The 16,547-nt window shown below is 40.4% G+C and overlaps 1 protein-coding gene across 1 annotated transcript in view; it reads left to right on the top strand.

Annotated features, from left to right (window-relative positions):
• The window catches only part of KIF26B (kinesin family member 26B), a 1,779,156-nt gene that overhangs the window by 455,728 nt on the left and 1,306,881 nt on the right, over positions 1-16,547 (top strand). Inside the window, exon 3 of the mRNA XM_044058109.1 lies at positions 15,072-15,605. Within this exon, the coding sequence (XP_043914044.1) occupies positions 15,072-15,605 (534 nt within the window). The remainder of the gene's footprint in view (positions 1-15,071; positions 15,606-16,547) is intronic.

The raw sequence follows: 16,547 nt of genomic DNA, 5'->3' as shown, positions 1-16,547 counted from the left end.
CTGTAACTTCCAATGAGCAGAGCCTAAGCCTTTTGGCAGAATCAAATTATGTCCTCACATTTCAAACAAATGTTCATATTTCTGGAACCATACGGGTTATGAAAGAAGTATACATGGCAAACACTTCATCACAAATTATTTTCATAGTGGCAGTATTCTTTAGGTTCTAGGTCTTAAACTAAATTTTAAAAGTCACAATAAACACAGTAACTAATATGTTTGTAATATTTTGTAAACAACTTACAATATCTCAGCAACAACTCAAGTTACACACATACTATGAGCAGCATTTTAGTCATTTAGCTGAATGCTTTCATATGAGGCTATGGGGTTCTGTCTGTATCACTTGGTTGTTCAGATATTTAAAAAATATGAAAAGTATATCGATATAAACTAATATCATAAAAACAACAGTTAATATCTCTTTACCTGCATTAGACAGAAGTCAAATATTAATGCAGCTGAGTGTGCCATTGTGTAAGCTTTAAGATTAAATCTTTAAAACCTTGAAAATAGCATGGTTTTGGAATTATTGATGCAAATATGAACAAACAGTACTTGATGCCTAGAGGCGTCTGTAGGAGTTAACTGCAGATGCACCTGGAAGCGTCACTCAAATGTAATGAGTTAAGGTAATGTAACTTTTAGAAATTTGTATATTATTCCGTGGTTTTAATTAGAACTATTATTCTATTGTTTTTTTATTTCATGTGCGTATTTTTAGGGAGGGACTTGCAAAGTATTTAATTGGTTATGTGTAATGGATTAATGTTTCTGAGGAAGTGTTTTGTTATATTCAGATGCTAAAACAAGTTTATTAAATCTGGTTCACTTAACTTCCTGTGTGGTTTGTTTTCAACCTGGATTGTGTTCTGTTTAATTCTTACTTCCCTTGCGGTGCCTGTCTTAGTAACTTCATTCTTTTTTACTGGGGGATATTTTCACTCAGAGATGTGTGTGTGTGTGTGTGTGTGTGTGTGTGTGTGTGTGTGTGTGTGTGTGTGTGTGTGTGTGTTTGTGTGTGTGTGTGTGCACGCGTGCGCATATGTGTGTGTCCACTACTAGCTTTGTGTATCATTTAAGTAATATACGTGCTGATCTTGTTAGTGTTGTAGTCTTGGAACTTGAAATTGAATCTTGGCTGTCTTAAGTAGATCTTAATTATGTTGTAGAGCATGGATTGTGTTGATTATACTCTGAAATTTGGAAAAAAAAAACAAATCAGTTAAGAGGTATGAGACCTGATCGTAATTGTTAAGTATCTCCTGCTTAAGTCGATAACATCGGGTCTTGCACTAGCCAGTCATATCTGCCATTACTGACCAGTAAATGGTAATGGTGGTACTGCTGTCTGAAGGGATATGTCCCTTGCTCTTACAAACTTGGAAAGTAGCTAGAATAGCAGGATGTATTCAATGGATTTTTTTTCTGAAACTCAAATGTATGTCACTATTCAGTGACTTCAGTCCTCTGTGATTTGTCAATTGTACACTTTCGCGGTGGTGGTGCTGTGGTAGCATTGTCGCCTCACAGTAAGATGCTGTCCAGTTCGATTCTCAGCTAGAGCGTCTTCTGCATGGAGACATGCGTGAATGGTAACTTGACACGTAAAAATCAACTACCAATCATTAGTGGACCGGCGTTCCGCTGTGGCGACTCCTAACCGGGAAAAGCCAAAAGATACAACAACAACAGCAACAACAACACTTTATGAAGAACAGACCAAACAAATGAGGCAACAACTGGGGCATTCTGTGAAAACCTGTACCGTTGAAAAGCATGAAAGGTGAGTGTAAATGTAAAGGAAAGCATTACACTGCCTTTCTGACAGTACCCCTCTAAAGTGCTTTATGGCTTTGAAAGCCATCAAAACACTTAGCATTTTTTTCTTCTTTTTTTTTTTGGTAACTAGTAGTACATGGAGCAGAGAAAGCTCTGTGTGCTACAAAGAATTATGACTGAGTCACCAATCATAACTCTTTATTATGTGTTCTCAACATGGATGCCAAAAAAATCACCTCAAGAGTAAATCCATGTCTCAAAAACATAATGTATGGGTTATGATTGAAGACCCAATCACAATCCTGTATATTATTTATCTTAATTAGGAAATTTAACTAGTTTCTCAGCTGTCTAGTGGGCATATCATTTAAAGTTCTAATTGGCTGTGCTCAGTCCTCCATTAAAACTCTATCTGACCAAGCCTAGTCATCTGGACAACTAGTGAAAGGGATGATACAAAGGTTCAATCCCAGGACTGCTCCTGTTCTTACTATTTTTAAATGCTATTCCTGTATGTCATAACAATACTTGTTTCAACTTCTTTCAACTGTCCCTGTTTTGGAGGAGCATTCCTGTTTTCAGGACTGATTTGGGATGTCCCTATTTTTGGTGGTATGTCCCTACTTTCAGGCTTTTTCTTAGTAGTTCACATTTCTACTGGAAGCTGGAAGAGTTATGCTTTTTGCTATTCAAATTTTACACTAATTAGATGTCCATATTTTTACCTGGATTTACCTGTTTTTCAGGGGCCTTTTTTCCTGTTTTCAAGGATTGCAGGTTGAGTGAGGTAAGAATATTACATATGCTAACAGAGTGATCCTATATGAATCCAGCACTGGTCATCATGCAGTCATCTCTAGGTTAACCACTAGTTTAATCCATGTCAGTTACTGGTTAGACTAGATAGGCCTTTCAGATAACTATAAGAAAACACAGACCATGCTATTTGGAATCCATAAAAGAGTGTCTGGATTAAGAAATAAACAGTGTATCTCTATGCCTGAAGGGATTCAAATACTAACAGAAGAAACCTGGAAATATCTGAGAATATGTGCAGTCCTGAATTTCATCTGCCTTTGTTTAGGAAAAGCAGTTATCCAAAGTCCAGACATTACTCACTATGTGCCATAAAATATATAACTTGGTCAATAATCAACCTAATGAGACACTGGCCAAAAAGGTTATTTGTCCTATACAAGAACACACACCACCAGTTTTTATTGGGGCATCTACCACAGTTTTAAACAGGCAGGCATTTACAAGAAATAAAGTCTAATATTTCTTTACAAGTGTCCAAAAAAGAAGAACCCAGCTACATTAGTCTTGTCAGTGCACAGCAACTCCCACTCCTGTTATAAGCCAATTTATTTATCTGCATCATAATCTACAAAGTAATAACTCTCTCAGTGTAGACCATTACACACGATTCTGACATTAAAACCATTAAAGGAAACAGAGCCTGTATAGCAGGAAGGAACAGCCTAGACATCCCTCAGCCCACACTACAGTGTGCCTTCAAGTCTCTCTCTCTCTCTCTCGCCAAGGACGTTCTGCTGAAATGCCTTCTTGTGCAAAATTGAGTCATTACTTTATCAGGCTTTTCAAAGGCATTTGAAGAGTTTCTCAGTAACATGGCTATTTGCAAATGCATATGTATTTAATTCAGCATACACAGTGACATGATTAGTTGCCAGCCCAGGTGAGTTGGAGAATTGTTGAACAGGTCGGTACATATTTTTAACTACTGAATATAACATTCAGAATTTTCATATTGTGTTGTGTTATGTATGTGTTGTATGAATGCAACATTTTTAATTGTCTTATATTATGATGGTATCTGTTTCATTTGTTTAATCAACTTATTTTTTTATACATTTAAGAAAACCATGGCTAAAAAGGGTTCACAGATTCAGAGAATCAGCTGATCAGTTGTCAAACCTACAAATTACTGGTATTCAAGAAGCATGACTGCCATCCCTATCCTGATACTATTTATTTATTGACATTTGATTACTGGGAAAGCACTACTGGGTAGAAGCCTATTTTCAGTGGAGGCCCGGGAAAAAATGCTCCAAATTTTTACAAAACATTTTAGGAACAATAATTTTATAATCGTTAAAATAAAACAAAAACATCTGGAGTTTTAATAATTATAACAAATTAAACATAATATAAAAACATTGGTTAAAAATTAATACAAGTTGTATGACAATCATTTAATATTTAGAGAAATTTTAGACAGTTTATAGAGAAATTAAAGGTAAGTTAGTCTAAAGTTAGTCTAATACAAACAATTTCATCTCCCTCAACATAAACACACACACACACGCACACAAGCTGAAACATATAGCTATACACATATAGATTCATAGGTTTATAGGTTCATAGGTAGGTACTAGGTTATTGGCCCTAGGGCCTATATAAGCCTAGCCAAACGGTACCCTGGCTTTTGCCAGCCGAGAAAATTATTTTCCTGTGCCCCTGTCAAGCAGAGCTACAGAAGTGATCCCCGGGGTGAATTTCCTATCTCCCATCTAATCATCACATTTTTCTTGATGAGTGCTAATGAGGAGCTTTGTTTGATATAGATAGGTAGTTTGTTCCAGGGTATGGGAAGTCGCAGAGACAGGAATCTATCCCTCCAGCATGTTCTGTTTATTGTGGTGACAAGGTTTAGGTCCCTAGAGCGTGTAGCTCGGTGGGATTGGGATTTCTTTACATGGAGCATGTCCAACAGCTGTGGGTTTGACATAGCTTTGTATGTTAGGCAGAGATCGCCTCTGAGTAGACGATATGTGACCGAGTAAAGCTGGAGTTTTTTGAGACGGTCTGCGTAAGGCATCTATTTGAGTCCGGTAATCCTCTTTGTGAGGTATTTCTGCAGCCTTTCCAGTTGTTGTAGATGTCTTGTGAGGTACATACCAAAAGGGGCGTTGTACTCTATAATGGGTCTAATGAGTGATGAGTAGAGGGGAACAATGACCTCTTTTTTCCTGGATGAGAAACCTTTTGTGATGATGTGTGCCATGTAGAAGGATTTCCTGACTACTCTATCAAGTATATCAAGTATTTTTGAAGGAGGTTAGTGACTGACGTCTGTGATTGTTAGGCAAGGATTATTCTGTGAACTTCGAAGGCATTGTAAAACTACTGCTAAAGTCTCACTTACCAGAGCCAGTGTTAGCATTTTGGGGGCTACCAGAAGATGTCAAGTTGGGGGCTCCCTGGACACTTCAAGTCTATGTATCACCTTGTCACTGCCACCCTTCCTAAGCAACATTTTAGTTCATACTGCAAACTTTTAGGAGTAGTACACACAGACTGACCTGTAGTTACAATACTCTTACATTATGACAGGCCTGTGTAGCACACTATGTTGGACCATCTCACAAAGGGACATTTACAGTTATTGGCATTTAGTTGCAACAATGATACATTGCAGCAGCTTTATGTAAAGGTCTGGACTTGACTTGGGTGAAATGGCACCCTAGATCTACTGTTTAAGCACCCCCCCACACACTCACACCCTCCAGTCTTCCCCTGTTTTTCCTCCATCTTGGGCTCCTCATACTATGCACACTACTTTTTTCTTCCTTTTCTCTCATTTTGCCTTACTATTCAGCTTTGTTAAAAAGTAATAACTCCCCATATGCCCTGAAGTGCACTTTACAGATTTTTTTTCTTTTTACACAATCTTTTCAATCAATGATGACTTGAACAGAAATTACGATTGAAGAAAGAAATTATGTTACTGTACTGCTTTAGTTTTCCTTGCATCCTGTCAATGCACCTTTTCTGACCAAGACAGCACAGTAATAATCATTTAAGAAATAATTCAAATAAGCCAGGCCCAAGAAGCCGTCAGGTTATAGATGTTCTGGGAGGTATTTTACAGTATTTTCCCAGCCTTTTAATCCAATGGTGACGTAAATAAAAACATGAGTAAGAAAAGAATTTCAGCAAGAGGTTCTCCCGTTCAGTTCTCGGCTGGAGCGCCTTCTGAGTGGAGTCTGCATGTCCTCCCGCGGTGGAGTGGCATTCAAAAGACATGCATGAATGGGCGTTCCTTCGTTAAAGGTTGGGTGTCAGGCTGGCAGCTCGGCACCATAAACATCGACTGCCAATCATTAGCAGACTGGAGTTCCGCTGTGGCGACCCCTAACCGGGAAAAGCCGAAAGAAAAACAAACATTTTTTTTTTCTTTCAAGAAAGACATATGTTGTACCCAAGACTTAATGTTCAAATATGACAAAATTGTAGCAACAATAAACTAACAAGCTAGTTGTTGTCTGGGTACACAAGTCCTGTCTGGGAAATGCCTGCCTCCCTACCCAACCCCCCCCAAAAAAAAAAAAGACTGCCTAAGCATCCCACTGGTGTTTGGCTGGGATGAAAGCAGAGGTTCAAGCTGCCAGTCATGTATTTCAAGTCACTGCAGACATACATATATATAGCATGCCTCCTCACTCCTCAACCCAAACTGTCAAAGGCAGCTACCTGCATGCATTCCTGAAGTGTGATTGTGAGGAAAGTGAAACAGGTAATGACTGGAGTAATGTATTCTACTTTGTTGTTCCTAGACAGTACCCTGCCCCTACACAAGGCATAGTAACCTTCTTTGTACAACTCTGAGGTCTGTGAGAAAAGTAAAACAAACAATAACCACACTGTACTCAGCCCAAACACAAGCTATAATGACCTCATGTGCACACCTCTAAGGTTTGAACGTGGTGAAAATTAAAGAAGTAATAACCACACAACCCCCCCCACCCACCCAACCACCCAGACACACACATAACCAACAGCAGCTTCCTGTACACACATATCCAAGCAGGGCTGGTATTGGCATGGCTGCAGTTTTGGGCAGAGGCCATTATCAGCTTTATCCTAATGGGGTCATATTACAGCCTGTTCAGGTTAAAGTGTATAATCAGAAAACAAATACATGTTTCTCCTCACTTATCCCCAACCAGCAACAGCTTTTGTGGGGCCCCTACAAAGTCAAGGATGATAAAGTGTGCCCCACTATATCATCCATTTATATAATCTGGGGAGTGGGGCCCCCCAGATTCTTAGAATATCTAAGTGCCTAAATGTTCTGTGACATACTTTATGCCTCACTTTTGAAATATAATTGCTTGTTAACTAAATTTTTACTGATACCCAGAAGAATAATGTAAGTGTCCTGGCATTACTGGGTGTGTGAACACAGATAAAAATAACTGATACTTTTTACACACACACACACACACACACACACACACACACACACACACACACACACACACACACACACACACACGTGTACACACAGACACAACTATAAGCCATAGCAATACTACTTTGTACCACTGGTACTGGCACACCAGATCAGTGACTGCTACTTAGCAGTTAACAAACAGTGGCAGGTGCAAGTCACTTGCATTTACCTCAATGTGGAGTAATGTAAACCTGTCACTGTCCTTGTTTCACAGATCTTCCCTGAATCTGGTCATAATTTTGCTCTGTTCTTCATAAAAAGTTTGATTTGCTTGTGAATCATTCAGGACTACAGATAGCCAATAAATTCAGCTATCTGAGTTTTATACTTGTTGAGCAAAAAAAAAATGCATATTGATGCAAAATGTGTTATTCTATTAACTTTTTAATTGAATTAGATAATATTTAAAACATGTTCCTGATTTTGAGTCTGTATTCTGGTATTGTTGGTATTGCGCTGAACTCATCATCAAAAAAGTTGGGAGTTACAGTATCTGCTCTTCTGTCAGTATTTATAAAACTCCCTGTACGAGAAAACCATCCCTGAAGATCAGAAGCATCATCTGTTCTTAAACTCCAAAGTATGCATTGAGATCAGTCACGCTGGGCTGATGATCTCTCTAGCGCTTACCTTGCCTATGTTCATTACCAGCTTTATTCTAAGAGTCATATCACAGCCCTGTTCAGGTTAAACAGCCGAATCAGGAAATTAATACATTTTTTTCCTCCTCATTCATCAGCCACAGCTTTTGTGGTGCCCCCACGCAGTCAAGGATGATAGGGTGTGCCCCTTGCAGCCATGGGTTTTGCAGGTACCTAAAGCTGGATATGTTGTTAGTTGTAGTGGAGAGAATGCCCACCAGCAGGGTTTATGGAATTGTGAAAGCTGTTGCTTGATAAAACACTGTTACAATAACCAGCAAAATCTTTGAATTGTAAAGGAGATATAAATAAGAGTTTTACCCACCTGGTTTATTGCATATGCAAGATTCCAGTACTAGCTTTTGTTGTTTTTACAGACATGTTAGAAAATATCAAAGTAAGATAACTTGCAGTGGTTGGGGGCCCCCAGCGACCGCAGGGTTTGCTGGTGCCTAAAGCCGGCTATGTCACTTACTCAAATCCTGGTTCTACAAATGTGTTGCACGAGATTAGCACAGCACTCATTTTCAACCTCATCCCTGCTCAACTCCCTCCATATCCTCCTCCTACCGGTACTGTAACTCCCTCCCTATACCCTCCTACCTCTACTGTAACTCCTTCCATATTCCCCTCCTACCTGCACTGTAACTCCCTCCCTATCCCCCTCCTGCCTGTACTGTAACTCCCTCCATATCTCCCACCTACATGTACTGTAATTCCCTTCATATCCCCCTCGTACCTGTACTGTAACTCTGTCCCTATCCCCCTCCTACCTGTACTGTAACTCCATCCCTGTCACCCTACTACCTGTACTGTAACTCCTTCCCTATCCCCATCCTACCTGTACTGCAACTCGCTCCATATCCCCCTCCTACATGTGCTGTAATTCCCTCCCTATCCCCCTCCTACCTGTACTGTAATTCCTTCCATATTCCCCTCCTACCTGTACTGTAACTCCCTCCCTATCCCACTCCTACCTGTACTGTAACTCCTTCCATATTCCCCCCTACATGTACTGTAACTCCTTCCATATTCCCCTCCTACCTGTACTGTAATTCCCTCCCTATCCCCCTCCTACCTGTACTGTAATTCCTTCCATATTCCCCTCCTACCTGTACTGTAACTCCCTCCCTATCCCGCTCCTACCTGTACTGTAACTCCTTCCATATTCCCCCCTACATGTACTGTAATTCCTTCCATATCCCCTCCTACCTGTACTGTAACTCTGTCCCTATCCCCCTCCTACCTCTACTGTAACTCCTTCCATATTCCCCTCCTACCTGTACTGTAACTCCCACCCTATCCCCCTCCTACCTGTACTGTAACTCCCTCCCTATCCCGCTCCTACCTGTACTGTAACTCCTTCCATATCCCCCCTACCTGTACTGTAATTCCTTCCATATCCCCCTCCTACCTGTACTGTAACTCTGTCCCTATCCCCCTCCTACCTATACTGTAACTCCTTCCATATTCCCCTCCTACCTGTACTGTAACTCCCACCCTATCTCCCTCCTACCTGTACTGTAACTCCTTCCATATCCCCACTCCTACCTGTACTGTAGCTCTACCTCTATCCCATTCCTAACTGTACTGTAACTCCTTCATATCCCCCCTCCTACCTGTACTGTAATTCCTCCCATATCCCCTTCCTACCTGTACTGTAACTCTGCCCCTGTCCGCTTCTACCTGTACTGTAACTCCTTCCATATTCCCCTCCTACCTGTACTGTAACTCCATTCCTATCCCCCTCCTACCTGCACTGTAACTCCTTCCATATCCCCCCTCCTACCTATACTATAACTCCTTCCATATCCCCCCTCCTACTTGTACTGTAATTCTTTCTGTATTCCCCTCCTACCTGTACTGTAACTTCCTCCCTATACCCCTCCTACTTGTACTTTAATTCCTCCCATATCCCCCTCCTACCTGCACTGTAACTCCCTGCCTATCCCCCTCTTACCTGTACTGTAACTCTGTCCCTATCCCCTCCTACCTGTACTGTAGCTCTGTTCTTATCCCCCTCCTACCTGTACTGTAACTCCCTGCCTATCCTCCTCCTACCTGTACTGTAACTCTGTCCCTATCCCCCTCCTACCTGTACTGTAACTCTGTTCTTATCCCCCTCCTACCTGTACTGTAACTCCCTACCTATCCTCCTCCTACCTGTACTGTAACTCTGTCCCTATCCCCCTCCTACCTGTACTGTAACTCGCTCCCTATCCCCCTCCTACCTGTACTGTAACTCCTTCCATATCCCCCTCCTACCTGTAATGTAACTGTATCCCTATCCCCCTCCTACCTGTACTGTAACTCCCTGCCTGTCCCCCTCCTACCTGTACTGTAACTCTGTCCCTATCCCCCTCCTACCTGTACTGTAACTCCCTCCATATCCCCCTACTACCTGTACTGTAACTGTGTCCCTATCCCCCTCCTACCTGTACTGTAACTCCCTGCCTGTCCCCCTCCTACCTGTACTGTAACTCTGTCCCTATCTCTCCTACCTGTACTGTAATTCCTTCCATATCCCCCTACTACCTGTACTGTAACTCCCTCCATATCCCCTCCTACCTGTACTGTATCTCTGTCCCTATTGCCTTCCTACCTGTACTGTAATTCACTCTCTTTCCCCCTGTTTGTTATGCTCTTTCCTCCTCAAATACCCTTGTCTTCTGTTTTTCAACTCTAACTCTCATCACTATACCCTTTATAAGACATATTGCTTTCTAATAACAATATGACTGTCAATACCTTGTCAGTTTTGAAGTGCATTTCTCCCTCTTTTGAAAAATGTTGTTAAGACTGTTGTATATTCTTGCCTTTTAAATGTCAGTCTGACTCTGCCTACTACTGTGGTTTCTACATTGGAGCCTTTCTCCTTGGGTCTGTGTTGAAAAATGTGTCCTGTCCCCAGTTGGAGTTTCCAGGTAAACAAAAGCAATAAGTAGGTAAGTAACTAAATACATGTATCGATTTTATTTTTTCTATGATTGCTATTGCTCCCCCAATGTAGTATTAAGAAAGGAGTTGCTGTTTCTGCTGCTAGTATCCTAGTACTCATAGAAAGGAATGAATGAGTTGTAGACGGATTGATCTTGCATGTCTACATTTTCATTAATTTATTAACCTCATTCATAAAGTTTGGTTATAGTATGAAGGGGTTACTGGACCAATGAGCTGTAGTAGTGCTGATCTTGCATGTTTACAACTTCATCTATGCACTAACCTTGTTTATAAAGTGTGGTTGTATTATGACCAAAGTTAGTGAAAACATGACTTGGGGTCTATATTATATTCTCAAAAGCTGACAATATCGAAGCTGATATTGTTGAGACGAGAATAGTGAAAGCGCACAACATCGAACGTGTAAACGGAAATCTCCGTAAGGGGAGATTTCCATTTACTGCAATGTAGTGCGGTCTTGGAGTTGGTATATTTAAGTAGCGGGGGGTGTGGGGAGCGAAGCCACCCACATGGGTGTGCAGGGGTGCTTGCCCCCCTGCTTAAACCCGTTAGGGTACTTTTTTCTTTTAAGTTCGATGTTTGAAGACATCGACCATATAGTGTCGACCATATGGTGTTCGATGTTTTCAACCGTCGATCTTATAATATAGACCCCGTGATTTGTAATAGCACTGAGCATGCATGATACATTTTTACAACTTCATTCAGTCATTAACCTCATTCATAAAGTTTGGTTGTACTGTGAGTGGGGTAGTGAATGAGTGAGTTATAATTGCACTGCAATGCATGTTTACAACTTCATTCAGTCAGTCAGTAATCTCATTCATATAGTAGCTAAATTTAAAGTTAGTGATTGAATGAAGTTGTAAACATGCATGTTAGGTACTACAACTCACTCATCCTTTAACACCTTTAAAATCTGATGGTGGTTGTGGATGTTCTTCTGTTTGTTTGACTGCCTCCTGTGCTTCAAAAACATTTCAATCAGTATGTCAGTCTAGAGTTAGTTGCATTAGGAGGAGTCAAGCAGCAAAATGAGTCATATGGGCACCCATGTATTTACAGGCAAGCAAAATTCTGAATTGTTCAGCTCGAGCACTGTGCATATTCAGAGTAATATTATGTAGAATTAGGCTAAAAAAAAACTTCATACCACTATGCTACAAGTAAAGCATTGCTTTGGTACACACGAGAAAAGACTATTTTTATAAAGACTTTAATTAGATTTAACAGTAGCACTTGTTAGTACAAAGTGACTGCACAAAAGGATAATTTGTAGACAACTGTCAATGAATTGTATCTTTTTTCAACTATTAATGTTCATGGCTGATTTTTTTTTATCCTTTCTTTGCAATCCATTTTATGAAGTTAATGTAATAAAATGTCCCCTTACACCGTGAAATACAGACAGTGGTCAGTGGTTTAATATGACAATACCCAGTTTGAGAAACTGCATTCTTGTACTTTCACCAGTGTGATCTACAAAAAAAGATACTGGTATGCACTTTGGTTACCTTCCCTACTCATCTTTATATAACAAAGCCTGAGTGACTTATTAGCATTACCTAAATAACTTGAAAAGATAACATCAGTAACAATTCTAAAATATCATCTTTATGAGCCAGAAAGAACTCTTGAGCAAATACCTGTGCTCTTAGTGAAGTTGGTGTTACCTACATCAGTTGTCTGAATCTTTACTTTAAAAGCTAAGTTACAGAACCTGTCTTTGTCATAACCGGATATCCTGTGAAGGACTGGTCAAAATAAGTATTTAAAAAAAAGCAGTGCAGTGGGTGGGTGGGTGGCTGGTGGGGCTCAGTGAGATAAGATTAGCCTCAAAAATGCTTGATAGAGATAAAAATTAACTGGAACATTAAGCCAAACAGGACTACTTAGTTGGCCCCACAATGCAGAGGGATGAAGCCCCATTTCTGACACAGATGTTTGCATAGTAACACAGATGTGGGAGGGGATTGATAGGGAAAAACTGGGGCGACTTACTACTGCCAGCTCAACAGTTCTAGGTGGGGTGAGGTGATATGGTCCTGCCTCTATGACTGGGTGACACATAAATGGAGCACTGGTTGTTGTATCCATGGAGAATAAGCCTGCTGAGCACACACTGCTCAGTTGTGCACCACACAAGGTGTAGAAGGCATGTGCAGATGTATGCATGGCTTCCAGAGAAGGTAGCAAGCAGCAAAGCTCAGTTGTCATGTGAGTCAGAAGCTCCAGGTGTTGTGAGGAGAGTTGGCTGAGTCTGGCATATTAGCCTTCTCCCTACTGATTGACTCTCCTCCTTTCCAAGAACAAACGGGGTCATTAAGCCATCCAGCTGGGAATACATGGGCCGTAGGAATTTCACCTGTTCTGTAAGGTGCCTTGGTCCTGCCCTGAGAGAGGAACAAATTAGTCAATGGAGCAAAGGAAGGGGAGTGTTTTAACCCAGGGTGAAAAAAAATAACAGGAATACTCACCAGTACAGGATTGTTTGATGCATAATTGGTGGAAGAAACACAAATGTAAAAACAGCACACCAATGAAAAAAGCAGTGTGTCCATCTATCTATCTACATAGTGTGTGTGTGTGTGTGTGTGTGTGTGTGTGTGTGTGTGTGTGTGTGTGTGTGTGTGTGTGTGTGTCTGTCTGTCTGTGTGTGTGTACATATGTATATATGCATATACACATACACATAAGTGAGTATAACTTATCTGATCTAAAATACAAAATATCTAAACACAACTGATTGAATAAAACTGGTTTAAGCTGACTTCATCTTACCCAGCATATTTCACCCCACCTTATAAATAACAATTCCACCGTTACACTACAGTGGAGGAAAAGGAAAAAATCCTGGATGTATCACTGGAAGTGCTCCACCATTTCACACAATCCAGTAAACTGTGATAGACCAAGTGCAATGGTACTTATAAATGTTATAGAAGATTCCTAGCAGTGGTAAAAAGAAATCATAAACTTGCCTTATCTGAGTTATAATTGATAAAATGTACTGAAAAATATCACTAGAGCAGATGTGACTAGATCACTGATTTCAACCACTTGTGATTAGATAAAGTGATAGCTAGACCACACACACACACACACACACACACACACACACACACACACACACACACACACACACATGCATGTATTTCCTCACACTTCCATCTGAAGTGCCAGGCTTTGAAGTTCAGTACTTATTATTCATGGGTTTCTCTTCAACCAAGCATTGGTACGCTGTTGTTAAGCTTCTGGATTGTAAAGATACAAATTTTATTTTCATCTCTCAGTTGTATATATTGTACATTTTAGAGTTTACATATTGTATTATGTAACTGTACTCATACTATGCTTCTATTATTTGTCACTGTTGCTGTTTTGTATTTCCTGGGGTGAGACTAAAATTGTTCGGTTTTGATCAGTGCTCTATTCTGATTAACAAATTCAAATAAATAAATACATGTACATAAATTCTTCTTCTTTTTTTTGGCTTTTCCCAGTTAGGGGTCACCACAGCAGATCACCTGTCCACTCATGATTGGCAGTGGAGTTTTATGATGTCCAGTTGCCGGCCCGCCACCCAACCTTCCACAGAAGGCACACACACATGCACTCACACCTAGGATCAATTTAGTGTGTCCAATCCAACTACATCATGTCTTTGGGAGGAAACCGGAGCACCCGGAGGAAACTCACACAACCACAGGGAGGACATGCAGACTCCGCACAGAAGGCACCCCAGCCGAGGATCAAACCAGAGAACCTCTTGCTGTGAGGCAGCAACGCTAAACGCTGCACCACTGCCAATTTATTACTTGCATTTGGGTAATATGCCTAAAGACATCCGTTTTTAGCCTTACAGGCTAATAAACTATTGAATTGCTTTAGGGTATTAGTTTAGGAGTATATTCTTTAATATGCTTACACTTTCCTCAGGTTAGATGTCCTAGTTTAATTACCTTTCTGTCTGTACAAGCTTATTTTAACATCCTTAGTTATGAGTGCTGCATGTGTTTAAGACTACACTGCTTTTCTGTCTACTTAAAAGTGGTGAGTCAGGCTGTGTTTCAACTCCTGTGAAAACTTTTGTAGATGTGAAAAGCATCTGAGCATGGCTAATAGACACAGTCTGGGGTGGCAGAAGAACTATAAATAACTTGCTAATAACACAATATTCTTTGTCATTTACCAAGCCAACTGGTGCACATTTCTTTCTTGAAGTATTGTAGTTAGGAGTTACTATGGTTACAGAAATGCTGTGTTGTGGGATTGTCTGTATTGATTTACCACTGAAGTAACATGCCTAATAATGTATGAATGATGAACCCTACTTCATAGCAGTGGGGGACCTTCTCTCTGTTACTGCTGTCTACATGCACATCATTTTTTGCTTTAAGGTCTTTGTTTTTTTCTCTCATTTGTAGGACCCGGCCTTTTCAGCTGTAATACATGATAAACTGCAAGTGCCAAACACCACCCGCAAGGCTTGGAATGAGAAAGACAATAGATGCGACATCTGTGCCACACACCTGAACCAGCTGAAGCAAGAAGCCATTCAGATGGTGCTGACTCTTGAGCAGGCTGCCAATGTCGAGCATAATGATGCCTCACCAGGGTCTCCCCCACTTTCAAGCATCCCTACACTGGTGGGCTCACGTCACATAGGTAGCATGCAGGCCCCAAGGGAATGGGCCTATGTTCCTGCTACATTCACTGCACCTAACTATACAAGCTTTCCTGCAAACAAGCTCTCCAGTAAACCTAACAGCCTTGGCATTGTCAGTGCACTAGAAAAGAAAACTGGTTCTCCCATACACCAAGCAAATGCGACTCCACAGATGCCAACAAGTCCAAGCAATGGAAATATTCTGAGCTCTGTCGCTATTCAAGCTCATCAGTACCTAGACGGCACATGGTCTATGTCTAGAACAAATGGTGTCACATTGTACCCCTATCAGGTAAAAACTCAACAGAATTTTACAATGCTAATTTTAAATGTTATCAGTTGGTCATGCAAATCAGACTATAGCAATTAGTTTGGGGATTTGTTGACCTTAAATATGGTATAGCTCATTGTACAATTTCGTTAACATTTGCAGAACCTGTATTTAGTAAGCTACTAAGTTTTTTTTAGTTTTTATTACACTGCTGTTAGACAGTAAACACTTGATGATTGTTATTTTCTATTACATATAAAAGAATGTTTTTCAACAAAAGTCTGTAATTAGCTTTTGCATCCTTTAAACAGGTCTAGCAGTAATGCAATAACAAGCTTTAAGACTGTGGCTAAGGTGTTGGAGTAGTTTCCAGAATAATACGTTTCTGTTAATCAGTGCTTGCTTTACTCGGACTTTTAAGAGTAAGCCATGTGATTTCATTGTAACATTGTAGGGATTTTACCAATGTCCTTAATTTTTTCCACAAGAATAAATCAGTGTCGTTAATTTTGTAGGTGATTTGGTAGAGGAAGATATGGTGTATGACAACCTGTTCTCACAAATATTATGTATCAGCCTGCTACAATTGTGATAGTAGAACTGCTTAACATACCAAAGATGCATGTTGGTGTCAGAAGGTTTGGAGACAGTTTAGGATGGAGGCAGAAAGACTGACTTCAAAGTGACATACTTCCCTCCAGGGCATATTGTGACATTGCCTGTTGCAGAAGAAGCATGCTGGGTCATACATGAGAGGATGGCATCGCACACTGGATTATTTAAGGTGGCATTATGTGCTGCTGTTAGCAACTAATTGAAAATATGGATGTTGTGTGGGTGTTACATCTCATAATTCACAACTTTATTAAAACTGCTGTGTCTCATTGCAGAGTTTCTCATCCCCTTCTATACATACATATTTAAACTGGTGAATGCTTTCTGATGGTCTTTCCTGTCTGTTCA

This window comes from Protopterus annectens, chromosome 1.part2 (assembly GCF_019279795.1).
Source record: "Protopterus annectens isolate FY-2018-M chromosome 1.part2, PAN1.0, whole genome shotgun sequence".
Classification (NCBI taxonomy): domain Eukaryota; kingdom Metazoa; phylum Chordata; order Ceratodontiformes; family Protopteridae; genus Protopterus; species Protopterus annectens.
The sequence above is the reverse complement of the archived record's forward strand: the minus strand, read 5'-3'. Positions and strand labels throughout refer to the sequence as shown.